This window comes from Eschscholzia californica, unplaced genomic scaffold (genome assembly GCF_041429995.1).
Source record: "Eschscholzia californica isolate CP2 unplaced genomic scaffold, dmEscCali1.0.p SCAF_3, whole genome shotgun sequence".
Lineage (NCBI taxonomy): Eukaryota > Viridiplantae > Streptophyta > Magnoliopsida > Ranunculales > Papaveraceae > Eschscholzia > Eschscholzia californica.
In genome coordinates, this window is record NW_028238420.1 from 10,463,633 (window position 1) to 10,491,091 (window position 27,459).

Here is a 27,459-nt window from a genome sequence, read left to right on the forward strand (position 1 = left end):
GAGTGTCTCTATATTGACACTAGGAAAGAAAATCATTATTTGACATTTGACAACTAGACTTTTAGATTGTTTATTAGAGTGTCCCATTGGAGATGCTCTGAGGGTTTAACTTCATGTGAACTCCAACGACCCCCTCTATTAAATTTGTAGTCATCCAACTCAAAATTGATTGGCAATGAGTGGAGAAGACCTATACTTCATATTCTTGGTTGCTAGTTATCCATTCTTCCATGTGGGACTAATGTCAACGCCCCCTCACGTGTGGAGTGGTTATCCTAACACGTGGAGCACGTGGGGCTTTTTAAGCTACTACGTGTCGGCCTAGCTCCGATACCATATTAAATTTGTAGTTATCCAACTCAAAACCAATTGTCAATGAGTGGAGAGGACCTCAATATTATGTTCTTGGTTGCTCCAAATATTGATTTATTAGAGGTAGACAAACGTGTAGCTCTTGAAATTAAGATGAGCAGTTATATTGTGAAGTTGTGGATACTACATGATGAAAAGAAAGAGAACGCAACATCTAGTAACCAAAACTGGAGTGAAGTTACAATTACCTTGCCTTTTTGTCGGGGAAGACATCAATATGTATAGCTTCATGCGGTATTTAATCAGATAATAACAAAACCTTTTTACGGTAATTTTCCAAAAGTCTTGAGTGTACCTAAAGTATCCAACGACGAGGAGGAAAATGAGATACAAAATTGTTGAGAAAAATAATCACTCCTTATAGGTGATCAGTCTACTTAGAGTTTTTCTCTAATGCGGAAAACCAGGATCATGGATGAAATGGTGAATAAATCGAGCATAACCACGAAGCAAATAAAGAATAATGACACACAAGATTTATAGAGGTTCGGAGCAAGTCCTACGTCCTTTTTCAGCCACACCAAGTAAATCCACTATGAATATGAAGTTACAACTTACCCGAGTTACCGTACACAAAGTCTAGTGCACTCCCCGGTTACGAATCTCACTACAACTCTCACCCTCACACACTTATACAACTCTATGTTGATCTCAAACTCTCTTTCACTCTCTCACTTATACAAAAGGAGAATTCACTTGAGATTGAGATACAGAATTTGTGAATGAGTATGGTTATTTATAGCCTTCATTCACCACCCGTAATATCAACCAACAATAAATGCTTGCCCCATTTTTTCTCCACCCATTAATGCCAAGATGCATTTTTTCTTCCTCGAAACAAGGATGGCAGGACATAGGGTATGCTAACAATGCAGTGAGTTGCATTTGTTGACTTTTATGGCCACATCCTTTTACCTATTTGGCCCCACCATATAACAAAAATGTCTCTCTTTATTGCTTTGATCGGGAGAAGAACATAGTGACTGAGTTTGAAACCGGAGGATTCCCATCTGAGATTCTAGTTCCATATCTTCCTTCAGCTTCTTGATTTACAAAATTCGTGGAAAGTTTGGTGCTTGTTAAGTAGGCTTGCAACCAATGTTAGATAAATCAACTATATTTGGGTAATTATATTTTGGTCCACAATTTTGACTAAGGAAGTAGTATTTGCGTTACCAAATTGTCTTTTCTACTTGGTTGTTTTTCGCTTTTGAACTAGAAGTGTCTTGCTTATTATCACCAGTACCATCACCAACCTCTTCGGACATCTCCTCCATCATGAAGCATAGCTCATTCGTCACCTTCGGAAAACAACTTCCATTCATTTGATTAGTAATATATCACTCATCATGTAGTCATGAATATACATATGTTAGATACTTTTCTAATAGTAAATAATTCCTCAAGTTTTTATAAGACGCGATGTTCTTGACACTCCAAATACCGATCTAGCATAAGCAATAGGTAGTGCTGCTATCTTCTTTGATTTGCTAACATATGCTCTCTTAGTAAAATTATTGTAATCGTTAGCTTCAATCTCATCCAGTATTTGGCGATATAGTAACAGAGATGCCCACACCTACAAAATACCGAATCAAATGAATAAATACAAGGAACTAATAATAATCTTAAAGTTTAATATATGTAGCTAAGAAATGTATTTAAATGGTTTTAGAAAGTCGGTTTTTCTCACCGGCCATCTACTAGCCGAGCTAAGTTGAGTTACTCCTTTCTCTGCTTCATCGAAGAATAACCTTGCTCTCTTTATCTGTTTTTTCATGAAATTCCTCCATTTATCAGTTACTTTTCCTGCAAAAATGTCCTCGTCCGATAACCCTTCTTGTGCTAGTTCATCCTGTGGTAGATAAACTCTTCCTCTTCTTGCACTGATATGGAAAACATAAATAAGAACCAAAGCAAGAATAGGAAAATAAACTACAAAATCTGAAAAGGCCTAACGAGTAATGACTCTATCCAGTATGTAGTTCACTGTCTAGTCTGCACGTTATCTATCAAACATAAGATAAGACCCCACATTTGCGATCAAACAGGTGGATGTGGGATAGTCCCACACGGACAAGCCGAAATTTTATGACCAAGAGTATAATATGTAGAGGTTTTCAACTCATTCCCAATCGGATTTGAGTTGGAAGCATGCCTACAAGCTTGATAGGCCCAACGGCGGCCCGCGCTCCATGTCACACAACAAAAAAAGACAAGTTTTAGGCTTACATAGTGCCACAAGTGTAGGAGCGTCTGAGAGTAGTCCCACACTGACAAAGGTACTCTTACGAAGGATGTCAGTAGTCTTTGTGTTTTAGAAGAAATTACACGAAAGCATGGGAAATTCGAAAGTTTAGTACTCACTCTTCTCCAACATCTCTAAGAATGTTTGTTAGTTGATTGGCTATTCCTAATGAAAGAGCAGCACTATATATACTCTCAGTTGTTGCTTGTGACTGTGGTTCAATTCCCATTACAGGAACACTCATTAGCCCAACTGTTCCTGCTACGTAGTAACAGTAAAGATAGAGTTCATCAAAGTTCTTGTATCTTGATTTTCTTAGATCCATTCTCATTCCTTCAATCATGTCCCTGAATGGCTGTCAAATAAAAGATTGAAATTTCAAATAAAAATGTGAAAGATATTCAAAACCAAGAAAGATGATCAGAATACCTGAATGGCTGTCATTCAGGTTATTTCAGACAATGGGCCATTCAGACAACTCAGACGCATGAGATATGTAAAACAGAAAATCTTGAAATCCATCTCTTTCAATCTAGTTCAGGAGTCAGATTTCAAATTTGAAGTTGAAAAAAAAAACCTGAATGTCTACTGGGAATTTTGAAACTGTATCGGATAGAGCTGCATCCAGCATATCATATGGACGACCTTGGAAGAGGTCCTCCAATCTTGATTCCCATCTGTCCAAAGCTCTGGGTGTTATGTGTGAAGCATTAGGCCCATCAACAAGCTCGTCCGTCCTTCTGCACCACACTATACAAATAATAAGCTAGTGAGATCACAGTATTGCACCCAAAATACGTGTCCTCTGCTGTGCTTCAACAAGCTATGTAGACCCAATTATAGTCCTTTCTCCCTAAGCCGAATTTGGTTGACAAGTTCTACCCTTAAGTTATTATCACTAGTTACATGGAGTTCAGGTCAAATTTTGTTAACTCTATCGATGTAACATGTAGGTAAACTATGAGTATTATCCATCAGAGTTTGATGGCGAAACATGAAACACCCATAGAACTACAAAAATAATCTTCTATGTCACTAACCTAACATTTTTTTAGTGGTTGAAAGGAGGTAAAAAGGTGAGGATATTTGATTGGTAATAAAGTATTTAGTGATTCAAAGCAAAACATAAATATAATTTAATGGGTAGCATGTGTTTAAACAATAAAATGATAGAATCAATTTTAGTTTATGCTAATACCATTGAGTGAGCCTAAATTAGACTTTTGTATTATCATAACAAGGGAATCTTGTATGTAATTCTTATTGATTCATCAATCTTGTACTCTCTATTTAACTAACATAGATTGGAAGTTTTAAAGAAAAATAGCAAATTGTTATAATTATAAGGGTGGTTTAACTACCTAAACATCTAAAATCCACTTCCAATCGATGATAACTTGTGCTATATAATCAACGCGATAACGACGTTCAAACTCACCATAAATAGCCCATATCGCTTTTCGCCTCTCTGGGGTCATGAGAAGAGTACCTGAAATAGTTATGTAGGACATTAGTAAACTTCAAGTCAACTATATAAAATCTAAATAATAGAAATTGGTTTGGTGGAAGAAAACTAACCCAAGTAAAATGTCTTAGCATACTCGGCACAAACTTCTCTGCATCGATCGTAAGCTTCATTCAATAAACTAAGAGTACCCGGAACGATAATATCAGGTTTTACGTCAAGGTCTCTGTTAGACCTTAGATGCTCTTTGACCAAGGCTGCTTGTTTAAGAACAACATCATTGACCCTTTGTTCTGAAGAAGAAACTGTGAGTTCTCCGGTCGAACTAGTGATCGAACTAGACATAATAGGGAAATTCCCAACATTATTATCTGATTCACCTAAGCAAGAATACTTCAAATTTGAATTGAAAGAGCAAGAACTCCTTCTTGGTTTTTTCTTCCCTTTAACTCTTCCATCAAAATTTGAAATGAGAGCTCTAATGGAGGTTGAGTTATCAAGTAATCCATAAGAAAGGAAACTTGAGATCTCTGTGTTGTTAGCAGATACAACCCATAGCAGAGAAGATGACATCTCTCTCTCTCTCTCTCTCTCTCTCTCTCTCTCTCTCTCTCTCTCTCTCTCTCTCTCTCTTCAAATCTTCTATTGTTGAATTCTAAGTCAGAAATGGATTAAATTATACCCCAAGTTAAGAACAGAGTTCAAGAACTTAACAATTCAACTAATCAACAAAAATCCAAAATACCCATGAATGAAAACTGAATCTAATCACAACCCAACTTCAAAAAAGATCTCAACTTCAAAGTTTTATCAAATTTTGTAAGAGTAGACCTTCACAAAGAAATTACAAGCTACCCAAAGCCAGTTTGAGTTTCTTTCTCTCTTTCCTTTTTTTTCTCTTTCCTTCTCTTTCTCTCTTAGACTTTATGTCAAATACATGATATATAAATGACTAAAAACCAAATAGTTTTCTTGACAAATGAATGAGAGTCTCACAAATTATTCAATCTTAGTAGTGATGTCTCTCCCCACTAGTTCACTACTGTCTTCTTTGAACTTAAGTGTAATAAATATAAAAATTACATGAAACTATTAAAAGGATGAGATGTTTCCAAGGAATATACAACTAGTGACACATGGAAATTTTAGTCCAATAAGATGAGAGATAAGGTTATCACAATTCCTCAAAAGTGCAAGTGTAAACGTGGGCAAAATTTGAATTGAACGGTGGGCACTTAAATAGGATCAAATATGGAGTATTTCTCGATGGATGCTACTATATAACACTTCATTCTTCATCGGCTAACCTTTGAGAAGTTAGCTCAAAAAATCACATCTCTTAGACTGGTTAGGTAAATATGTCTCTCGGTTATGTGAACGACAGATTTAAAATAAAAAATTAATGAGTTTAAAGTTTAAATTTACTAATAAAATAGATAATAAGTCTAGTTTTTCCAAATCCATTTCTTTTCTCATTTAAATACACAAATGCATTATTAATTTATTAGTTGTTTAGTGTAGGTGTAGATACAAATAGGAACATTTTTTTTTCTAAGCAAAACAAAATAAATTGCATGAAATTAGACAATAAAAGACATAAGATTATTTATTTTTTGTTTATCATGATAAAGTAACAACGTCATGCAAAACATAATTTATTTCATGAATTTCAAAATATAATGTCATGCAACAAATGATTTGCTTTTCGAATCCCAATATTTGTAATTTTTTAAAATTTTGTGCGAGTATAAGACATATAACGCTATTTTTTTTTAAGTTTGACATATAGTGCTATTAAGACCCATTTTAGACTTAATAAAAGTTTTCAAATAGTAGGGTTTCAAACTCTTCGTAACGTAACCATATGATCTTTCGAGGTAAAAGAGCCCCCAATTAGAAAAAGAAAAATAGGAACATAATTCCTAGTGAAGGAACCCTTTACAAATAAATTAGTTTGTAGTATGTTTTTAATCACGCAGGGTCATTTTGTAGGATTATGTTTCTAATGTCTCATGAAAGAGTGCAACCAGACCAATTTGTAGCTCTATATAGGAATTGTCCCTCTGGAATAAGAATCAAAGTACAGCCCACTAATACGAGACATGAAAGAAAGTCTATAAAGCTTGTCCGTTAATTACCAACATTTAGGGCAATGAATCTGCCAGGTAATGATGTTATAGCCGAACAAATTTGGGAAGGGTTATTTCCCTAATGGCCCCCATGACCAGCTTCCCACCTGGCCCCCTACTTTACGAAAAATATCCATATGGCCCCCTTCCGTTATAACACCGTCACTCTCTCTCCTCCATCATGTTTTCTCTCTCTGCCAAGTCACGCCACATCATCTGTTACGCCACCTCATCATCTTCTCCGGCATGGGTCGCCGTCCGGCCAAATTTCCGGCCAGCGACCTTCAAATTTTTTTTTCTCTCTCTCTCTAAACTCCGGCGAAGGGGTTTCCCTAATCTTCTTGGATAGACTAGAGAATTAAGGTTGATAAGACGTAAAGTTGAATATTACATCATTCGGTCTAGACGTGACTCAAATAGTAAATTCAAGGGTCTTGGTAAGATTTTCGATTCAAGAGTGTGAACGAAATCTAGAGATGATGAAGGACAAACTAGGCAATGATAACTTTGATGATCATGTGCTAGTTTTAAATCTATCAAGGGAGTATATATGTTAAGACATATAACTTAAGAAAGAGTTAAAAGAGAAACTCACCTTGTATTATATCTCAAGGTTCTAATGATCATAAATTATCATGCTATGGAACAAAACTAAAAACAATACACTAAAGAAATTGTGTACGAAAATAGTTTTGGCAAAGAGGAGAATCCAATGGTTATCCTAGAACTGTGGGGGCGGATATTGTTACATATCTGAACGGTACCCTATATGGAATATTATAAAATTCCACCCAAGTTGACGAATAAAAGAAAATACTCTTAAAATGTGGGGGGAATCGAGAAGGAACCGAAAAACCAATTATAAAGAAATAAAATGGCATATAGAACTCCAAATTCTCCTGAAGATATAACATCATAAAGACGTGAGAAGAGGGAAATTATGGAGTACCTCGGAAACCAGATTTACCAAAAAGAATGTTTGGTCCATAAGATTTCATTGAGCTAAGAACTGTAGTTCTATTCACTAAGTTGTGACAAGATTGAGAAATCAAGTGTGTGAATATGAGTGATGACGTGAATGTCTAATTCACTCCACAAATCTGGAAAAACAAAAATGGAAAGAACTTCTCTTTCTAATCCTAAACTAAGTGACGAGATTCAACCGTGAATCATCTGTTCAAAATAACAAACGATACTAGTTAGGAATAAGAAAGTGTTTGAGAAGATATGATTCGATGTTTTCCAAATTGAATCATTACTCATGATTGATAACCTAAGTGCATGGTTAGACAGAGAATGGTAGAATAAACCACTCAAGAACCACGATAAGCATAAATACATGAATTTGAATAAATTCAAGAAAGAGTTATCTGAGTAACAAATAGTTCTTAGGTATATGAGCAGACGAGTATGATTTGGTTGTACATATCATAAAGGAAAATGAAATATGTGGACAACACTCGAATCTCAAATACAAAGTGTAACAGTGGATTTGAAAAATCACTAAGGGCTACGATATCACAAAATCCTCAGAGGCAGACGTGCATAGCTGGATCAACAATGTAATCCTAAAGGCCTTGATGGATACATTGCTCTGGAGAAAGCAAAGGAAGCAGGTGAACTTCCTGGAGGATATTTGTTTGTGATTGAAGCCAGTGCACGCAATAAACCTAAAGAGTTGTTGCGTAGGCACTAATACGGTAAGTCTAGATAATTCAAAATAAATAGACTAGCACCGTAAAGCAATTGCTCTCAAGGAATGCATAAATTAAAATTATGCTCTATCCTAAGTTACCTGGCGGATCCGTAAAGAACAAGGGTGAACAAGAGAGTTGAAATTGCATTATCAAGGGGAATGTGGCAAAAACGCCTAAAGTGAATGAGTAAAGGCATGGTGAAACCCTACCTAGATGATTGGAGATCCCACGATCTAGGTTCAAAGGGCAACTGAAGTTATATCCTGACTCGACAGTAACATTGTAAGAGATTTTTTATCTCTTACCCATTCCTAGGATGAAAACAGTGTTGCCTGCAGTGAGAGGCTAAACATTAAGCTTTTAATGAATCCGAAAACTTAGAACTTGATTCTAACATGAGGTATAGCAGGATACCTTATTACGGATAACCTATATGTGTGTGAATTGATGTCGGTTCTATGGGAAGGTTGTCTAGGCCGACTTCCCTAAAGCACACATAAATTCGGGATTGTTCAGGGCCGAAATGAACACAACCGAGAACCTAAGTAGGTAAGGGATTAGTTGTGTGATAGTTATTCAGGTTTACAATTTCCAGGACTCCGTTCAAGACGATAAGTTCACTGCCGTCCTTGTAGACCTTGTAGTTATTCACTAGGAAAGGTTCAAAGTCGAAAGAGTACCTTCTTCCGATGCAGCGAAGTTTCGCATATGAGCTCTTCTAGTGTCAGTATGTCAGTATAGTATGTTTGTATATAGTAAACCTCGAATTTTCATTCATGTAGGGGATTGTTGGAATCGAAGTCGATTTTGGCTCGACCCGACTCGTCGAACTCAGAAAAGGAACACGCCATTGCGTTCGTCTCGTCGAGCTCTTAAAATTAGAGCTAAGAATCACTCGAATCCGATTCCAGGTGAATGAGAAATTCTACTTTAAAGTTTGGACGAAGACCGGTGAAATTATGGACTAAAGTGTCAAACCGGACAAGTCGGATTGAGGCCCATTTGAGCGAAGCGAACACGTCCAGATCTGGACGGTTCGCGTTTACTCCGCGGGAAATGAAGCAATCTAACGGTGGCGCGGATATGGCTTCGGGACAGCGTTGGGACGCGTGCCGAATCGTTGGATCCACAAGATCCAACGGTACGCGTCTCCTCCGCGTCGGGCACCGAGTGGGACAAATCCCATCTTTTAATCTAGCCGTCGCTTTCTATAATCTGTTGGGTACATTTCGGGACAACTCCATCTCAATCTAACGGATGGCGTTCTGTCCGCGACTTTGAGCCAGATCCAATGTCCCAAGATTGAACCGACTCCAATTTCAGTTATTATCCCAGTTTAGTCCACCCTTTCGAATGGATACATCCTTTAACCCCAACAGACACATATACCCTTTCACTTCCTATATAAACAACCCAAATCCACTCCTCTTTCACATCAATTCATTCTCTTCTCTTCTTCTTTTCTCTTCTAACAATTAGAGGTTCTGGTTTGCCTAGAATATCTGATTGAGAAGTAATTCTAGAGGTTCTGGTTTGCCTACAATATCTAGAAAAAGGAAGAAAATAAGTTTTTGAGTGAAGTGATAATCTTAAAGTGTCTAGAAGATCGAAGTCATTCCCTTCTTCTCTTCTCTTCTCTTCTAACGATCAGTATCTGATTGGGAAGTACTCTAGTATATCTAGAAACTCTTCTAACAAACAGTATTTGATTGAGAAGTATTCTAGTATATCTAGAAAAGGAAGAGAGAAGTATCCGAGTGTCTAGAAGATCTATTCGCCTCAAGAGCTCATATTATTTACGAAGGTTCGCCCGCTTTCAGAAAATAGAAGTACCATCTTAAAATTCTGAAAGGATAGTCGTTGTATCCCGAAGGCATACACCCTAACGTTTGGTACTGTTACGGGGGTGTAAAATGTCTTAAGGAAAGAGAATATATTCTCGCCTCGACTCCATTATCTTTTGTCTATCTCGGTTAATCCGAAAGAAGGAATTATTGATAAATTATTATTCTTTAATAGTCTATCTCTCTATAAGTTACAGAAAGGAAACTCTGTCTAAATTAAGCCAAAACAGAGAGAAATCGACTTATCGATTGATAACCAGAGGAACAACATCTTCTTCCACCATCTTCCTTCTTACCAACATCAACTCCGTTTTCGGCGAGAACAACTTCGGTCATCCATCTCCCTCTCTTTCTCTTCATCCTTCTCTTTTATCTTCTCTCTATTCTCTTTCTTTCCTCTCTTTTTTTTTATCAAAATTCCGGCGAAGGGGACTCCCCTTCGCCGGAACCCTCGTCTGGAAAACCAGACGAGTTGTCTGGTTCTACCACACGAAGAAGGAGTTCTTCCTTCGTCTGGTTTTCCAGACGAAGGGTTCCGGCGAAGGGACCATTCCCTTCGCCGGAACTTGAAGAGAGAGAGATAATGAGAAGAGAGATGCAGAGAAGGGAGAGAGAAGAAAGAGAGGAGAGAGAGAAGAGAGAGGAGAGAGGAGAGAGACCGTCAATCGGAGAGAAAGTTGGCCGGATAAGAGAGAGTTGAGAGATAAGGTGCGTTTGGATCGTGTTTTTTTGGTTTTCCACCGTCTTCCCCAAAATTTTTTTGCTTTCCCCAAAGCGGTGGCAAAAAAAGGTCACTAGGGTATAGCCCCGTCCGTGTAGTACACAAAATTTTCTATAAATATTTTATGTCGAATTATAGGCATACACTTTAACCATTCAGCAATATTTAAGTAGACAAAATGTAAATGATAACTGTAATAGTGTGAGATTTGAAGAGATACGTGCAAAAATAGATAGATAATTGTGTGAATTTAAAGAGAGAAGATAGGGGGAAAGAGAGAAATAGGGGAGATTTTGTAAGGGTGGTGATTTACAAAAAAAAAAAAATGAATGCCCGAAATTTAAAAATGAAAGTTATGACAGACTATGAAAACCTATGTCATTTGTTATATAGATTGGGTTAATGACATCAATAAAATGTGGATTACATCATATTCTGCATTTTACACGATTACGGATTTGTTATTGGTCTTTTTATTTTTTCTTTCTTTCTCTGACTGAAACTTACATTCTCTTTTTGGTTTTCTAAAATTACGTTTATGATTTTTTTTCTTCTCTAATTTCTACCTTCTCTCTCCTGTTTAATTTTTTTTTTTTTTTCTAATTTTCTTCTACAATTTTATCTCCATAATCTCAATTATTCCATATATTTTTCCAATTTATATTTTGTAACTCAAAATATTTTTCTCTCCTCGAAATGTAAAAACATCTATGAATATGTATCAGATAGTTACGAATGTACAATACATACTCTAGTTTGTTTTTTTAATTTGTGTTTTGTATTGTGCACTTATTATATTGTATGAAATATTTTGTAATGACTCAATATAATCAAGTGTAACGGGCAATAACAAAAAGAAATCTCACGAACACATAAGGCAAATGAAAATGTCTAAGACATTTATGAATGTATTGAACACAATCTAAATTTATTTTTTTCACACTGTTTTTGTACGATGAAATTCCTATACCATATGGGACATTTTTGAATGTACTTGACATGATAAAATATAAAGGACAAAAAAGGTATCTCAAATGTATACGACATTTTAAAATGTATATAGGACATTAATAAAATGTTGAAAACATTCATCATATATACCCTTCAAACGACGACCGAAATCTAAGAAAGTTTAAGATGTATCAAGCATTCTCTCTTATTGCATTTTTAGAAAGAGAAAAATCCAGATCTTCTTCAAATCTTCGAGCTTTTGAATGAATCTTCAATTACTTCAAATCTTTAACAAAATTTCAGATCTTATTCGAATCCCTTAGAATGATATGCGATTCTTTTTTACCACATCGTATTTTTTCATCACCATATTAAAGATAACCATATTTGATTTCTTCTCCACTACAAAAAAACATCATGTCTCATTTCTGTCAAGTTCGTGGTCATCCAACTCAAAACCGATTAGCCATGAATGGGATGATATAGGCATTAAAATTCTTGGTTGCTAAATCTTCCTTCTCTCATGCAGGATTATTCTTACACGCCTCCCCACGTGTGGTGTTTTTTGAGTCTAACACGTTTTTTTCTTTTCGAGAGACGTGGAGCACGTGACCTTTTTAAGCCTATCACGTGTGGACCTAGCTCTAACACCATGATTTGTGGTCATCCGCCAACTCAAAACTAGTTGGCAGTGAGTGGAGAAGACATAGATATTATATTCTTGGTTGCTAGATTGCCTTTCTCTCTTGCGGACATATTCTCACAATTTCTTCTCCATTATAAAACCATTAGATTTCTTCGCTATTATTTTCACCACTAGATCATTTTAGCAGCTTTATTAATAAGATACAGTAGAAGAGAAATAATGAAAAAAAATAGGATTTCACCATTAATCTCTTTGTCATTTTTAGAGATATCTTGCCTTTGGATTCCAGTGATGAAGAAAGATATATTAGAGAGAGAGGGTCATCTGGTGACGAAGAACACAAAAATAGATAAATAGGCGGCCCGGTAGAGAGGGACGACAGTTTGGTTGAATAAGAAAGTGAGAGTAGTTCGGTGGGTTTTAAAATGGGAGGGTTATTTTGATAGAAGAGGTGAGATAATAGAATACGTGGAATCCATGGTTATTGAATTTGGTTTATTAAAGGTATAAATAATAATAAATTAGTTGGCTTTAGGCTTTATGTCATTGGGCTTCAGACTCTTTTAATTATCGGTGTAAGAGCATCTCCATACTCAACAAATTCAATGTGTCAAGTATGAATTCTCTTTCCTCTATGGCACTATTGAGATGCTCAATTCAAAACACTTCTCCAATGCAACATAAATATTGAGTTTTCTTTTGAGCATCTCAACATTCATTTATGGTTGCCACGTCATACTGAGATTCAAGTTGAGTGTTGCGGTGGAGAATGTTTTTTCTTAAATACTCAAGTAATCCCAGGTCAATTTGAGTTTTTCAAATTGAGTGTTGCATTGGAGAGCTCTAACTTATGCGGTTATCGTGCGTATCTCATTTTGATAATATATCAATGTCTTGTAACGACTAACGTAGATCGTAGTCGATTTCTCAAAAAATAAATAAATAAATATGTGGCTGCTTAAATACGCTGGTGCCCTTATCATTAAACTGTTACCGACCTGCGTGGATGAAAACTGATTCAACTCTCTCTGTAACTGGTTTTCAGACCTCCCCAAACCAATCTCTCTCTCTCTCTCTCCATCCTGGGATCTGTAAGTATCAGTTCATTTTTAATGCATTAAAATTTATTCTAATCTGTATTTTTATTGATCCGTGCAACTAATTTTATCAATTGAGGATTTCAAATTAAAATCCTCAAAGAAATCTCAACAGCATAAATATTAGGGTTTTGATTTTTGTATGTTAGTGCAAGTAAATAAGATCCTTTAATTAGTTATCTAGAATTTTCTATGATGGGTTTACTTTTTATTGTCAAATTCACAATGATTTTCTCCATATCAAACCTCAAGAAATTAACCATGAACTACCCTTTTTCACCATTAGAACTATAAGGTCGAATCTTGAAAAATACTTAGACGCCACATTACTATAATGTTTTGTATGGAGAAGTTGTGCTGATCAATGACCTAGCTTGAGATAATATCTTGACCTTTTTCACTGTAATTTTGTTCCTTGTAATCACTGATAATATTGTCTAACCGGGTAAGGTCGATTTGTCTCTTACTAGCTTTTGTAGAAAAATATCATGTCTGAGGTTGATGTCAATGGAGGAAGGAAGCGACAGTTGCCTTCCTGGATGACAAGTGTTACTACTTCTGACCAATTATCGAAACCTAAGAGTAAAGATGATAATGTATTCTCATCTGAATTTCAACCTAAATTGCAAGTTTTAAAGTCTAAGAGGATTCCACTAGCTAAAAGGATTGAGAAAGATGTTGAATCTTGTGAAAATGATTCTATGAATGTGGATTCCAGCTTACTAGTAAAATGTGAAACAAGGAAAAGGAAAAAGAAATCAAGGCGGAAGGATTTGGATGATGATGCTAGTGAATGTGAAACCAAAAAACAGAAAAAGAAACCGAGACAACAAGATTTGGATAGCGATGATTTTGATAGTGAAGATGGTGAAGGTGAAGGTCGTCCACAGAAGAAGAGAACGAAGAAAAAGGTTGACAGATCTGGAAGTAGAATTGAGCGGTTGACTGTTCCAAGAAATCGCCGTCGCAAAATTAACGAGGTTGGTGGTAGAGAAGATATCAACGCTTCTTCACCTAGTGAAGATGAGGAGGAATTAACGATGGAAGATCTGATGAGCATCGCCGCGGAGGTCAGTAACACAGATTATCTCTCCTTAGCTACTAAGTTCTTTCTCTAATGATATTAAAGCAATGCCTTCATTGAGTTTTTCATGTTGCCATTGATCTTTTGTCACATTTTGTTAGCTTTTTCTTCGGATAATTCATCTTGTAATTATTACATGATTAAGTAATGATTCAACGTATCTAAGTGATCGCGAATGAGGTACCTCCGTCTCGTGCTTTGCTACTCTTTGACCCCTATTTCACATCCTATTTCTTTCGTGCAGTACGTTAAAGCTGATAAAGAGAAGACATATCAACAGCGACGAACAACAGAACCTGAAGTTACCCAACTTCCAACAAGTCCAGATATCTCTAGAAACGAGTCAGGATCTATTGAAGTTGCCAAAGGCATTAGAGTTTCGCCAACTAGAAAAACAATGATGCCTTCTTCTAGTTTAACCAATACTAAATTGAATAACCGGGATAGTTCTCCAACCGAAGTCACCATTAGTAGTTCCATTCAGTTGGGGGATCCTACTCAAGATATGTTGAACCTGTTTCTAGGTCCGTTGCTGAAGAAACCCGAACCCACTGACAAAAAGCTTGAGTCTGTCATGGATGATATGACTTTGGAATACGAGTTGAGGAAACATAAGAGAAGTGAGAGTTTGGTGGAAGAAGTAGTTCCTTTGGCGAAGAAGAAGAGTAGCCTCAAGGACAAGGTAGCAATATTTTTTGAATGAAGAAGGATCTGTAGATTCTACGTCCCTGACTGTCAAGTACTACGTATTTGTCATGCTATATGCTTAACGGTTCTCCGTACATAAACTATCTGAAAGAGCATCTCTATCAGATTATGGATTGCAGTGCGAGGTATGGAATAATCATTACGTTACGTTGTTAATATTTTTGAAATGGAAAAGCAGGGTTAAGGGATAAATTGCAAATAGTTGGTGATATTAGAGGAAACCCTTGTCCCTGCTCATTGTAGTTGCCCGTGTACAGTATAGCTTATCCTGATTTATATAATTTGAAGGATAACGACGTAAATGGTTATAACCGTAGCTGTTCGGCTGTTCGGCTGTTCGGCTGTTCTTGTAATATCTTATGAAAAATAAATATTGCATTCTTTTGTCTTGTACAACTGAGATATTCAAGGCATGGAGAAGTGTTTATGCATAAATACAAGTTAATCCTCCCGGTAGTTCTTATACGTGCATTTGGATGAACTTGACTGTTAAAGGATATACGTACTAGGCACGTGCAATTGGATGAACTTGATTACCAAAGGATGTACGTATTAGGTGTGTGCAGTTCTTGAGCATGTATTAGTGCATAACATATTACCCTCCAGTTAAATTTGTGATGCAAACCTTATGCCTTAGCTCTATTCTCAGGGCTATGGTGATTTTTAGACATTTTCTGGGTCATAGTCAATGAGTGTAGCTTTTTTTCTGTTGAGCATGCCGTAAATATGGGTCAATGCCTAAACCAAAAAGCGACCCCAGAACATTGGGACAAAATTTTGGCTACACCCATTTACTTATGTTTGCCCTCTTATAAAGCGCGGTTATCAATACAACGGGTGTATCTAGTTTTCTCGATTTGGGAGAGAGTAGAGGAAGTGGGATGATAGGGGTTTTAATGAGCCTTGCTTTTCATACATAGTAAAAATTACCGTACCATTCTTCGCAGTACAATAGCTCTTACCAAACGAACCATGTGAATCTCTTGATGTGTTATTGTTCACACTTATTATTGCTTTTTTAGTTTGGTAGTTTTTCATCAACATCTCCTCATGCAGACCATTGACTACTCCGTAGTACTTACGGAGTGCTCTTAAGATCCTGCAACATCATCGAATTCTGATAGCTCAAGCTTGTAAAATCAAGAATGCGGAGTAGTTGAAGGTACTATTGCCATCTTGTAGTAAAATAAATTGAGTTTTGATTTTTTGGCAATGATGTTTATTGTTCATTAGTCAAGACTGAATTTTTAGATACGGGGAATAAAGTGTGCAGTAGACAACAAAGTGACATGTTTATTTTATAGAGATGAGTTATTGTAGTGTTAAGAGAAAAATTTGTGCATTGACAACAGCACAAATGAGGACTGAGATGGATGAGTGGTGAAACTATAATACCCGGCAGTTTTGAAGGCGCTTTCTATAAGTGTTATAGGCGCCTCCTTTCCTCACAAACTCTCTCTTGGATTTATCTTCAGGGAGGCGCTTTTAACTTTAACAAGAGACGCCTTTAAAACTTCCCTAGTCACTATTGGAAATAAGCACTTTGAGTTCAATGGAACCTCTGAATAGGTTTTATTCCAAACCATTTTTGGGTCCAAAAAAATGAGTCCGAATAGTAGAAAAGATCTATTCATGACTGAAAAAAAAAATCCAAGTCCAGAAAGAAATTTTTATTTCAGATCAGGTCCAGAAAATGATTACCTATGTAGCAATGTGAATCAGGAAACTTTTTTTCTTAATGCCCATTCTAACCTTCTATATATACCACCAAATCCTTAGAAACGTTTTGGTTTCTTCCAAGAGCTACGTTTATGTTTTTCTTTCAAACCGAAGCATTTTTATGTCTCATTCATTTTCATTTCATCTTCTTCTTTGTTCGGATCTATTTCGTTTCAGAACTAAAAGTGTTCATAAAACACTTCAGATGAGATTTTATTAGTCTTTTATAGGATTCATAAAACACTGGGTAATTAAACAACATTGAGGAAAGAGAGAGAGACAGAGAGAAAAAAATATGAAGGACCCATTATTAAGAATTTGTTGATGCATGTGGGTTTTGAACATTTTGTTCGGATTGTTTTGATTTCATGGATTTGAAACGAGAATGCATATGAACGGAAGAATATTTGATGGTTCTTGTGGTGGAGGTGACAACGGAGGATTGATTCTGAGAAAATAATCACTATAGAAATAGCAATGACAGGAGCAAATGAAGTCGACATTTCAAGAATTTTTTCTCTCTCTATCTCAATCTTGTGATTTTGAATCAAAATTCGGAGACTTCCTGATGAAAAGTTCAAGAAATATGATGAAAAATGAAAACTATATTCAAATCTGAAAATTACTAGAAAAATGGGAGTAAAAATAGTTGATGGATTATAGCAGTGGTCTCAGAATTCAAACCAGTCTGACGCCCTCAGACTCGTCAATCCGAGACTTTGCTTTGAGTCTCGAACTAACCAGTACGAGACCCAAAGCATTGCCTCGGACTAGGCCAGTCTGAGACCTGTTGGACTGGATAACCCAGCCCTTTTTGGACTGGCCCTGTTGGACTGGATAACCCAACCCTTTTTGGACTGGCCCTGTCTGTGGTAATACTTTGGGTATCGTACTGGTCAGAGTCCGAGAAGGGCGCCGAGAGGTGTCAGAGATTGACTATGGTCAAACTCTCTTGGAAGGCCCCTATTATATATTCATGTTATACCCCAATGCCATATGATATAATAAGACCGACATCTCAAGGAAATAAGAAACCTTTTCGGGGTGCAAAGACTTTCTCAAAAGTTGGTCAACTTTAGTTGACTATTTTTTTTCTATTTATTGGAGGAAAATAATTTTGAGTGAAATATTTTTGTTTTTCCTTTTTGTTCTCCACGACTCCACTACCACTTTTTATCTACTCCGACAATGATCTCCGACAAACGACCGTTGACGGCAACGTTCAATTTTTTTTTAGAATCTTTCTTTTCCTCCTTCAACCACCTTCGACCACTATCACCACCATTATTTTTCTCTCTTCCTTCCTCTCCCTCTATCTCCTCTTTTCCTCCCTCTCACTCTCTCTTTCTTTGCTTCTACCTCTTTCTCTCTCATATCTTGTCTCTCTCTCTCTCTTCACCTCTTTCCCTCCCTCTCTTCTCATCTCTCTCCATTTCCCCTCCTCTTTTCACCCTTACGGCAAAACCAATGTGGGGCTCGACTTCCAATTTTGGAAGCTCCTGAGCTTTTCTCAATTCCAACGTCGGGCTCCCAAATATAAATTAGGGAGAATTTGACATACACCCCCACTATTATATGAATATTAGGACTACACCCCCACTTTTTGAAAACTTTTGATATATACCCCCACCTGAACGAAAACCGTCAACTTAGAGCTAAGTTGGGCGTGTGCGAAACACACGCGCCAACCATGACGATTTTACCCTTTTGTAGTTGTTGAAATATTTTGCGAGATTTTGACATACACCCCCACTATTATATGAATTTTTGGACTACACCCTCATTTTTTGAAAAAACAAAATTTTCCAATTTGCCCTTCAACGATCATCTTTTACCTTTTGTCTTATAAACTTATTTATCTTAGACAAACTAAAAGATCAAAGCGAAAGAAATATTTGGGTTATCAAACTATAGAAAAGATGGGAGGAACTATTTGGATATCAAGCGAAAGAACTTATTTACTTTATATGTCAAATTCTTTGTTTCTCATTGCACCTAGAAAATTGTTCTTTCTTCTCTCTAAAGACAGGAATAACTGAAACCCCTTTCGTGATTGTCTGTTTCTCTCTCTAAAGGCACGAACATCAGAAACCCCTTTGGTGATCTAAAAATTTTGGTTTTCTTGTAAAGAATACCGTCAATGGCAGAAGAAGGAAGGTATGTCAGTCATCAGTAAGTTAATTCCTAACTTTTTTTAATTGTTTTAATTAGAATTTTCATGAAACTCATCATAGTACAATCCACCAAACAATTAAAACCGCCACCAAGAAATGGTGCATCTACCTCCCATCATTTCTATAGTTTGATATCCCAAATAGTGCTTTCGCTTTGATCTTTTAGCTTGTCTAAGATAAATAAGTTTATAAGACAAGAGGGAAAAGATGACCGTTGAAGGGCAAATTGAGGAATTTTGTTTTTTCAAAAAATGGGGGTGTAGCCCCAAAATTCATATAATATTGGGGGTGTATGTCAAAATCTCTGAAAATATTTTAACAACTACAAAAGGGTAAAATCGTCATGGTTGGCACGTGTGTTTCGCACACCCCAACTTAACTCTGAGTTGACGGTTTCCGTCCAAGTGGGGGTGTATATCAAAAGTTTTCAAAAAGTGGGGGTATAGTCCTAATATTCATATAATAGTGGGGGTATATGTCAAGTTCTCCCTATAAATTATGTATGTGTGTGATGTCCGTGTGCGGACTTTTAGTTAAAATTTAACACTATAAATTATTAATTTCAAATATAAAACTAAAATTTAATATTATGCTTGAGAGAGGAGTAGAATTTTGAAAAGATAAAAAAAATAAAAACATAACAAATTAGAGAAACAATTAAATAAAAGGATTTAAAATAAGTAAGAACTTTTACAAAAAAAAAAAAATTAGATAAAAAGTAAATTTATAAAAAAAACTATTGGACGGATCCCCTAAAAATAGGGGATCCACCCAAATGTGACCGTTGGGAACACCCCAACGGTCACATTTGGGGCTGGGAGATTCCAGCCCGGGCTCCCAGCCCCACCGGAAGCCCAGCCCCGGGGCTCCCGGGTTGGGAGGCACGGGCTGGGGGTTGGGGCTCCCAAATTTGAATTGAGAGCCCTAGCCCCCACCACATTGGTTATGTCCTAACCATTTTCTAGCAAAGGAAATATTGTCAGAAAACTACACTGTCGCACTGATTTTGGGTTCTCTCAAACCAATCCCCGAACCAATGTGATGGTTCCAAAACCAATGTGATTTTGGGGGTACTGGTTAGATAAAGAGAAACCGATGATTGAAGAGAGAGGAATAAAGATATAAGAAAGATAAATGGAATCGGTGGACGAAGAAAAGAAGAAAAAAAGAGGGGGAAAATGGTGGTTATGGTTGGATGTAGGGGTGGGAATCGGTCTGGGTCGGGTTCGTGTCATTCATCGGGTCGTGTCGGTCGGGCTTTAAAACTCTCAGTCCACTCGGGCTTTCGGGTTTAATCGGGCGGGTTATTTAGAAAATCCTAGTGTTCAAAACCCGTTCAAGTCCGTCAAACTTTTCGGGTTTTTCGAGTATCGAGCGGTTGAGTATCGGGTTTTCACCAAAGTTTCAAAATATCTCGATCGAAATGACTGAAATATTTCTATTTCGATCGTATCGAAACTAAAATTTAATTAAGTTTCTCTTAGTTGTGTCAAGGAACTCCGGACGTGGAGAACAATATATGTATATATCTATATTATACACTTCAAATACTTTAAAAATATGTCTATATATATATGTTATAAATGCATAAATAAATACATATAAGCAAGCATACATATAATGTGCATAGGTATTATCGTATAAATGGATGACATTATTAAGCGGGTTATGTCGGGTAAAGATTATCGGGTGGGATGTCGGGTAGCACTTCAAAACCCGTACCCGACCCGTTGATTTCATCGAGTCAGTCGGGCTAAACTCGCCTTCGGGTTTCGGGTACCCGCTGGCTCTAACTGACTCGGGTACCGATGACGGGTTTCAGGTTTGCGAACTTTTTTCCTAACCCTAGTTGGATGTGGTGTTGGTGGTACGAGATGAGAAAGAAGAATAAATGTTGGCCTAAATGTTTTGTTTCCCTTTAAACTTTTCTTCGAAATATTTTGTCAAAACTCACCATTTAAAGATTTTATACCCCGGAAAATTTTCTTATTCTCCAAATTACCAACCTATATTAATTAAATTCCCATTTTCTCCTGGGAGGTTTATCCTCGAAATTCACACTAACAGATATCCAAAAAAATTTAACGGTTCCAAACTTAAAGATTAAAGAAGTAAAACAGGGAGCTTGGGTGGACTCTGGATCCTCAATTGGTTTTCCATGGCTTCCAGTCAGCAAAGCACCAAAAAAGTTGCAGAGATTAATTAAAGAGTTTCACAGATTAATTAATGTTTGAACTAATTAAAGAGAACACACTAACTACTAAAACACAATCACTTTTAGAGAGAGAGAGAGAAAGTGAGTTTGTTTTTAGAGAGAGAGAGAGAGTGAGTCTGAAGTCTGAACATAAGAGCATGGTAAAGCAAGAAAGGGAAAGATAGAAAAAAGAAGACTGTAATTTTGTAACAAAAGAGAATTGGGGAAAAAGAAAAGTTGAGTGGGGAAAGAAAGAAAGAAAGATAGAGAGAGAGAGAGGGTTTCTTTCCTTCTTTCTCCACAACGACCACAATTATTGGCATCAAATCCTTCTCTGGGGATTCGCACTGTTGCTGAATTCCAAGATCTACACTTTCTCCCAAAACCCTTAATTGTTGAAGAGAGAGAGAGAGAGAGAGAGAGAGAGAGAAAAAAAAAAACCCCAGAGACAAGAAGAACCAGAAGAAGAAACCAATCCTCAAACCCCTTTCTCCTTATTGGTGCAGAAAGAAATTGAGAAATCCCAGTTTTCTATTGGTGATGAAGAGAGAGATATAAAAAGCACAACCCACTGAGAGTGAAATTTGATTGAGGGTTTTCAATTGTTTCTTCTTAAGAATATCTGAAGGCAAGTGGAGTTCATTTGGACTCAGGTAGGTTTCCAGAACTTCAAATTTTCATCATCAAGTTATATTATCTTAAATTCTGCTATGAGTACTTGGTGTTGTTAGGGTTTTTGGGATTTTTTTATTTTTCTATTATCTGCAGCAGTTTTGTGATTTTGGTACTTGTGATGTAGTTGGTGGAAACTTGTAACTTGGAAATGTCAAGTGATCACAACATGGGTTTTAATCATGATTCAACTCCATCATCTTCTTTCAATCGCCATTCTATTTCGTTTCATCCAGGTGCTGTAAATAGCACATCTGGGATGATTCCAATTAGTACTTCTTTGGGAAGTAGTAGCATGCCCAGGATGTCGAACCCTGGTAATTCGAGCATGATGAACAACGACGCTGGAATTATGAACCCAGGTGGGAGTTCTTCTAGTGGTCTTCTTTTCGATTCGAATTCAGGGCTCAAGCATGATATGGAATTGGCTGTTGAATGGTCCGTTGAAGAGCAAGCTAAATTAGAGGAAGGTCTTGTAAAGTAGGTAGCTTGCCTTGCATGTTCATGTTCATTTTGTTTGTCGGTTCGTTCCTGTTTTATGTTTGTTTCCCTTAAGGACTTCGTTATATGAAAATTAAATTTCATAGAATCCAATTTATGCAAAGCGATCGGTGGCCCAAGATAGCGCATTGAAAAGGTACACCTCTAGCATACAAATGATGAATTAGGTTGCGCACCAGTACCAGTACGGTCATACCATGTGGCACATGAACCATTCTTTAGGTGACAACATTATCATTGCACTTAATAAGGTTGATATGCAAAAGTGATGTTTCTAATTTGTATAATAAGTCTACACTTTTCATTTTCATGCTTGTTTGTCGATTCTTTCCTGTTTTATGATTGTTTCCTTTAAGGACGTCGTTATATGAAAATTTTATAGAAATTTCATAGAATCCAATTTATACAAAGCAATCGGTGGCCCAAGATAGCGTATTGAAAAGGTGCACCTCTAGCATAGACATGATGAATTAGGTTGCGCACCAGTACCCATACGATCATACCACGTAGCGAATGAATCATTCTTTAGGTGACAACATCAACATAAGTTTGATATGCAAAAGTGAAGTTTCTAATTTGTATAGTAAGTGTTCTTATACCAGAGTAAGATATGGAATGAGGGTTATGAGATATATAAATACTATTGAGTGATATATGATGCCCTTCTCTTATATAAGAACTTATAACGAATGTCGTTTCTTAATATTGGCACCAAAAACTTCTATATTTGCCATCCTTTTAGTGTATAATAGTTTCATATTTAGACGGAAGTGCTCGGTTTCGAACATTGTCGTGGTTATATGTTATAATTACTTGTCTAGATGTTGTTGCCTCCTAGGGCATACTATTTTCCTTTTTTACGCTTATGCTATAGTATAAAGTTGTAAGATACCTTTTCCATAACAAATATCTACAACACCTCCCCACTTCATTTTGTTATCTTATCTTTGAATTACACTGGTCTTTATCTTTATTGTTCTGAAATAATATTTTGTTTGAGATTAAAGCTGCATATATTGATCTTGTTTTAAATTCTTAGATATGCTGAAGAAACAAGTATCATGAGGTATATCAAAATAGCAGCCACTTTACCAGACAAGACTGTACGGGATGTTGCTCTCAGGTGTCGATGGATGACAGTGAGTGCATATTTTTTTTTTCCTTGTACTGTACCACTTAATAAGCCTGTCTTCAATGAGATTAATAACTTGGCAGTGATAGACAAAGTTCTGTTGCATTTCTTCTAATTGTACCTCGGTTCAGAAAAACAATTTTGCTTCACTTGTAGCGCATAGTTTTCAAAAGTTAATTTGTTCATGTAATTGGAAATCCCTTTTTACTATTATAAATGAAGAAAACGTCTATCGTGTCAAGAGAGTAAATAAGGCAATGGATTTATGGAATTAGACTTTCAAAATGTTGCTGCACGGTTAAGCCATGCCGAAATCAACATTTATCGTTTGTCAATGGGGTCGGTTTGCAAATAAATGATTTGGTAGCTGTAGGGGTTTGCTAGATGTATCTTTTCAGATTTAGGATGAACTGAGGAAAAATCTATATGGAGAAGCTTATATAAATGACAAACCATTTGTATCAGGTTAATGGCATTCATCGAGTAATCTGTACCAATTGTACAATTATGTAGCTCGGTCATTTTGTCCATTACTATAGAACTAAAGTTACACTGATGACCTACATTATGTGTTCTAAATTTTTGCTTGGGACTATTCGTAGAAGAAGGAGAATGGGAAACGAAGGAAACCGGAAGAGCATTACATGGGAAAGAAGATGAAGGATAGGAAGGTAACTTTACTTCTTCGCTTGCTATTGAACTTTGTTATTGTCTGTTTGTGGTGGGTAACTAGTTTTAGCTGTAGATATACTAAAATGTTGAAGAAGTTCAGCTGAGAAATATGTTTCCAAATAAAATATGCCGCAAACACAATATAGAAGAATTTTTTCAATTAAAATCCCAATTTCATATAAATAGAAATTCTATTCAGTTGGTAGATCGGCCAGTGTTTTTTTTCATGTACTGTTCATTGAAGATCTGAGCTCTTAAAGGGATTCTTTTTCAGGAAAAGCTTGGTGAATCTTCATCAAAGCCAAATGTACCTCCGCCTCCACCTCTAAACATGAGTGCTTACTCTTTAATTGCGCACCATATGGACCAGAACGATCAGATATCATGTGAAGGTCGGTGTGTCATGAATTCTCTTAAGAAAGAGGAAAATTATCATAGCTTTTCCTCATTAATATCATTTATCATTATGTACTTGGCATTTTTTTGCCGTCTTATGTCTTGAGATAAATTTAATTGCTTCCCCTACCCTTTGCCTCCTTCGTGTTTGTCGATTCTTCTTTTTTTTTTGGTTTCTCGTTATCAATTTCTTCTTATTTTGAAATTTTGTTGTTTAGAAGTTCAAATATGAAAATGGTATCCTTGGTAAAGATCATCAGGATGCCGTACAATTTACGTTACTCCCATATTTCTGCTCCTGTAACGCTGCAAGGAGTACACCTAAGCATTTGTAAAAAATAGTGAGAAAAATTGTGGGGGACGGATCACTAGTTTGCAATGTTACCAAATCTACTTAGTTTTATTCCTAGGGACGGTTTGCCGTGAAAACGAAACACCATAATATTGTATGCGTACCTTGAACTTCAAATTGCTCACATGCTCGGGTGAGTAAAACTTGTTGAAGATGAAAAGGGAGAGTAGACTTTTTCGGAGTATGTAAACCTCCTTGCCCAAAATGTTAGGTCTCAAAATGTTTAATTCTCTGCTTTTGTGATCATTTTTTTCTACTGCTTGAAATCTGATAATGTTTCTTAAACTTTAGCAAATTAAAGAGTAGTGTTTTTGTTTTATTTTATATTTTCCTTTGATGTATGCCATACTTGCTGGAATTTTCTTTTTGTTCCCATCAAATTTAATATGATGTTCGGGATCTTATTAGTTATTGAGGTAGCTTGGAATTTAGGAACTATCCCGAATTATCTGTGATGCTATTAAGTTGGATCGTGCAGTAAGTTAGTTTATTATTGATTTCTATAAACATAGATTTTTTAATGAAAAATGGGGTTTAGGGGTTCACCGTTGTTTCAAAAGCAAGATATTTTGTGTAATTATTGTTGTATTTGATTTCTATAAACGTAATGGTCTAAATTGGATCTTCTTCTCATTTAGTCCTCAGTGGCACAACTCGGCGTCTTCTAAGTGAGAATATTCAAGTTCTAAGCCAGATCAAAACTAACATCGACACACTGAAGGTGAATCTTGTACCCCTTTTCCTTGAGGAAATATCCAACTCTAGTTTATGTACTTGTTACTAGTAATTAGTATCTTTTAATCATATTAATGTGAATGTTCACAGTGTTTAATGCAGTTTATAACTATCAAATATCCTAGCATAAACTTAGTCAGCCTTCAAATGCTTATACCATTTTCAGCCTGTTAATTCAATTTATAACTTAAGGGAAACTATTGGGTTAATTCTATTTTTTCACTTTCATGCAGATACAGGACAATATCGACCTTTTCTGTTACACGAGGAACAATCTTACAGCCATACTGGACAAGTATTAATCCTGAAATTCTTGCCAATTCCGTGTATCAATTTCTTCATTTTTGTGCTAACATAAAGTTTTCTTGGTTGTGGGGACGGCGTTCTCTTTTATCTTACACAGCTTGAGAGACATGCCGGGAATAATGAGGCATATGCCACCTTTACCTGTTTCAATCAACCAAGAACTTGTCAATTCCATTCTACCTGGTACATCTCAGGTACCTCTCGGCATACTATCATTCTTCGAGAAAATGAGGAAAATTCAGAGAATTGATTACTAGTTCACTTAAATTTATGCCTTTTAAGATGAATGAACTTTTCAGGAAAGAACTGAATAATGGTCTCATGAAAACTAACTAAACTCTAATTTTCAGTTACAAGAAGGAAAGCTACCTCAAAACAACGATTCTTGTCTTAACAAAATACTGTATTCAGGTACATGATTTACATCAGAGTCGAAAAATGACCTACCATTCTAAACCCAGAATAATTTCTATATCTGCTGCATTGGTGACGTGGAAACTCGACAACCGGAGTTAAATTAACACGACTTGGTTGAGTCTGTCCCACCCAGCTCCGAGTTACCATACCTGGTTGAAAATCTAGTTGGATGGATTAGGCTACATCAAGGTTAGAGGCCAAAACTGAAAGTTATTTCCTACGACAGATTTCTATTAAGTCACTTCTTTTGTCATTGAAAAACTTGGCCAAAATAACAAATAAGCATAGAGTCGACATTTTGTTTGCTGAAGATCATGTTAAAATATCAATATAGTTACTGTCAGAGTAGTCCCACATGGATTAAAGGAAGTCTCATAAGTCATGACTAAGTATATAAGATGTAAGGTCTCTCTGCGCACTTCAATTTCGGTTATTATAGGAAACCCACAAATTTAGTAGTTACAACAACGACTTGTGTTCTGAATTTGCAGGAAATGATGCTTGGTTCAACTAGTGGAATGTATCTGAAGCAAATCCCGAGATGTTGGTAAATAGAACTTAAGAGATTATAGACCGAGGAAGACTCTGTAAGTAAATCAATATTCTTCTGTATATTATTAAGCAGAGAGAGAGAGAGAGAGAGAGAGAGAGAGAGATGATTTTCCTGTTTACACGTACAACTTGACACGCGCACACGGCGATATGGGTCCATGCCATGAAGAGGAGGAAAGAAAGTACATGGAATTTTTCTTATTGAATCTGAATAGTGCATAAATAGTGACATTGACCCAAAAGAACCAAACAATAAAAAGATCACTTGTGACCCATCTTGTGTCTCTGGGTGACCAGTTGACTTTATTTGTAAGCCATGAATTTTGTATTTCAGCTTTTGTAAATAAACTATATGAGATAAGAAACACTTGGAATTGATGCTTGTAATCAAGAACCACAAAAATTGAACTTTCAGTCTGAATCTTTTTCTGTTAATTGATGCTGTTGACATTCTTGTTGATAAGGTTAATCTTGACTACTTTCTCATCTGTTATTGTTTCGCTGGAATCTTTAGGAATCGATGTATAATGAATTTCTTCTTTCTTTCCTTTTTGTCTGCCTCTCAAGTCTCACCACGTGGCCCTAACCCGCCCAACCCCAAGCGACTCTATGTCTCTATCGACACTCGCAACCCAGCTCGGGCTCACTGGACCCAAGTAAGAAAAGCGGTTGGGA

The 27,459-nt window shown here is 36.4% G+C and overlaps 3 protein-coding genes across 9 annotated transcripts; 2 read left to right on the forward strand and 1 right to left on the reverse strand.

The window, feature by feature from the left end:
• Positions 1–879: 879 nt before the first annotated feature.
• LOC147548321 (phytoene synthase 2, chloroplastic-like) lies at positions 880–5,221 on the reverse strand. The gene is made up of 6 exons (XM_086664893.1): positions 4,199–5,221; positions 4,059–4,109; positions 3,198–3,370; positions 2,740–2,975; positions 2,066–2,258; positions 880–1,951 (listed from the first exon to the last, which is right to left on the reverse strand). Exons 1-6 carry the CDS (start codon positions 4,656–4,658, stop codon positions 1,775–1,777), a joined length of 1,290 nt encoding a protein of 429 aa, XP_086521019.1. The 5' UTR covers positions 4,659–5,221; the 3' UTR covers positions 880–1,774.
• A 7,494-nt stretch (positions 5,222–12,715) lies between these two features.
• On the forward strand, positions 12,716–16,296 carry LOC147548322 (uncharacterized). 2 transcript variants are annotated; one of them, XR_015238521.1, is made up of 4 exons: positions 12,716–13,164; positions 13,641–14,240; positions 14,499–15,087; positions 16,019–16,296. XR_015238521.1 is itself a non-coding variant. In XM_086671578.1 (3 exons), exons 2-3 carry the CDS (start codon positions 13,659–13,661, stop codon positions 14,955–14,957), a joined length of 1,041 nt encoding a protein of 346 aa, XP_086527704.1. In that variant the 5' UTR covers positions 12,716–13,164; positions 13,641–13,658; the 3' UTR covers positions 14,958–15,397. The 2 variants fall into 2 exon arrangements, 1 of the variants encoding a protein (XP_086527704.1); XM_086671578.1 differs by lacking the exon at positions 16,019–16,296 and having other exon boundaries at positions 14,499–15,397.
• Positions 16,297–20,993: 4,697 nt separating this feature from the next.
• Positions 20,994–27,219, forward strand: LOC147548323 (uncharacterized). Of its 6 annotated transcripts, none has more exons than XM_086666486.1 (10): positions 20,994–21,702; positions 21,849–22,201; positions 23,262–23,361; positions 23,957–24,025; positions 24,301–24,418; positions 25,413–25,495; positions 25,743–25,804; positions 25,913–26,009; positions 26,166–26,226; positions 26,724–27,219. In XM_086666486.1, exons 2-10 carry the CDS (start codon positions 21,873–21,875, stop codon positions 26,744–26,746), a joined length of 942 nt encoding a protein of 313 aa, XP_086522612.1. In that variant the 5' UTR covers positions 20,994–21,702; positions 21,849–21,872; the 3' UTR covers positions 26,747–27,219. The 6 variants fall into 6 exon arrangements, 5 of the variants coding, with proteins under 5 accessions (XP_086522612.1, XP_086522616.1, XP_086522611.1 ...); XR_015237013.1 differs by having other exon boundaries at positions 21,142–21,702; positions 26,166–26,421; XM_086666490.1 differs by having other exon boundaries at positions 21,142–21,702; positions 25,913–25,998.
• The last annotated feature ends 240 nt before the right edge of the window (positions 27,220–27,459 follow it).

What these genes read in the sequence shown, in the direction of transcription:
- LOC147548322 (XM_086671578.1), top strand. Translation starts at nt 13,659, where the DNA reads ATGTCTGAGGTTGATGTCAATGGAGGAAGGAAGCGACAGTTGCCTTCC. An exon ending in TGATGAGCATCGCCGCGGAG is followed by an intron (nt 14,241 to 14,498) that starts GTCAGTAACACA and finishes TCTTTCGTGCAG; the next exon opens with TACGTTAAAGCTGATAAAGA.
- LOC147548323 (XM_086666486.1), top strand. Translation starts at nt 21,873, where the DNA reads ATGTCAAGTGATCACAACATGGGTTTTAATCATGATTCAACTCCATCA. An exon ending in TCAGGTGTCGATGGATGACA is followed by an intron (nt 23,362 to 23,956) that starts GTGAGTGCATAT and finishes GACTATTCGTAG; the next exon opens with AAGAAGGAGAATGGGAAACG. An exon ending in CGATCAGATATCATGTGAAG is followed by an intron (nt 24,419 to 25,412) that starts GTCGGTGTGTCA and finishes CTTCTCATTTAG; the next exon opens with TCCTCAGTGGCACAACTCGG.
- LOC147548321 (XM_086664893.1), bottom strand. Translation starts at nt 4,658, where the DNA reads ATGTCATCTTCTCTGCTATGGGTTGTATCTGCTAACAACACAGAGATC. An exon ending in AGCGATATGGGCTATTTATG is followed by an intron (nt 3,371 to 4,058) that starts GTGAGTTTGAAC and finishes TTATTTGTATAG; the next exon opens with TGTGGTGCAGAAGGACGGAC. An exon ending in CTTAGAGATGTTGGAGAAGA is followed by an intron (nt 2,259 to 2,739) that starts GTGAGTACTAAA and finishes TTTCCATATCAG; the next exon opens with TGCAAGAAGAGGAAGAGTTT.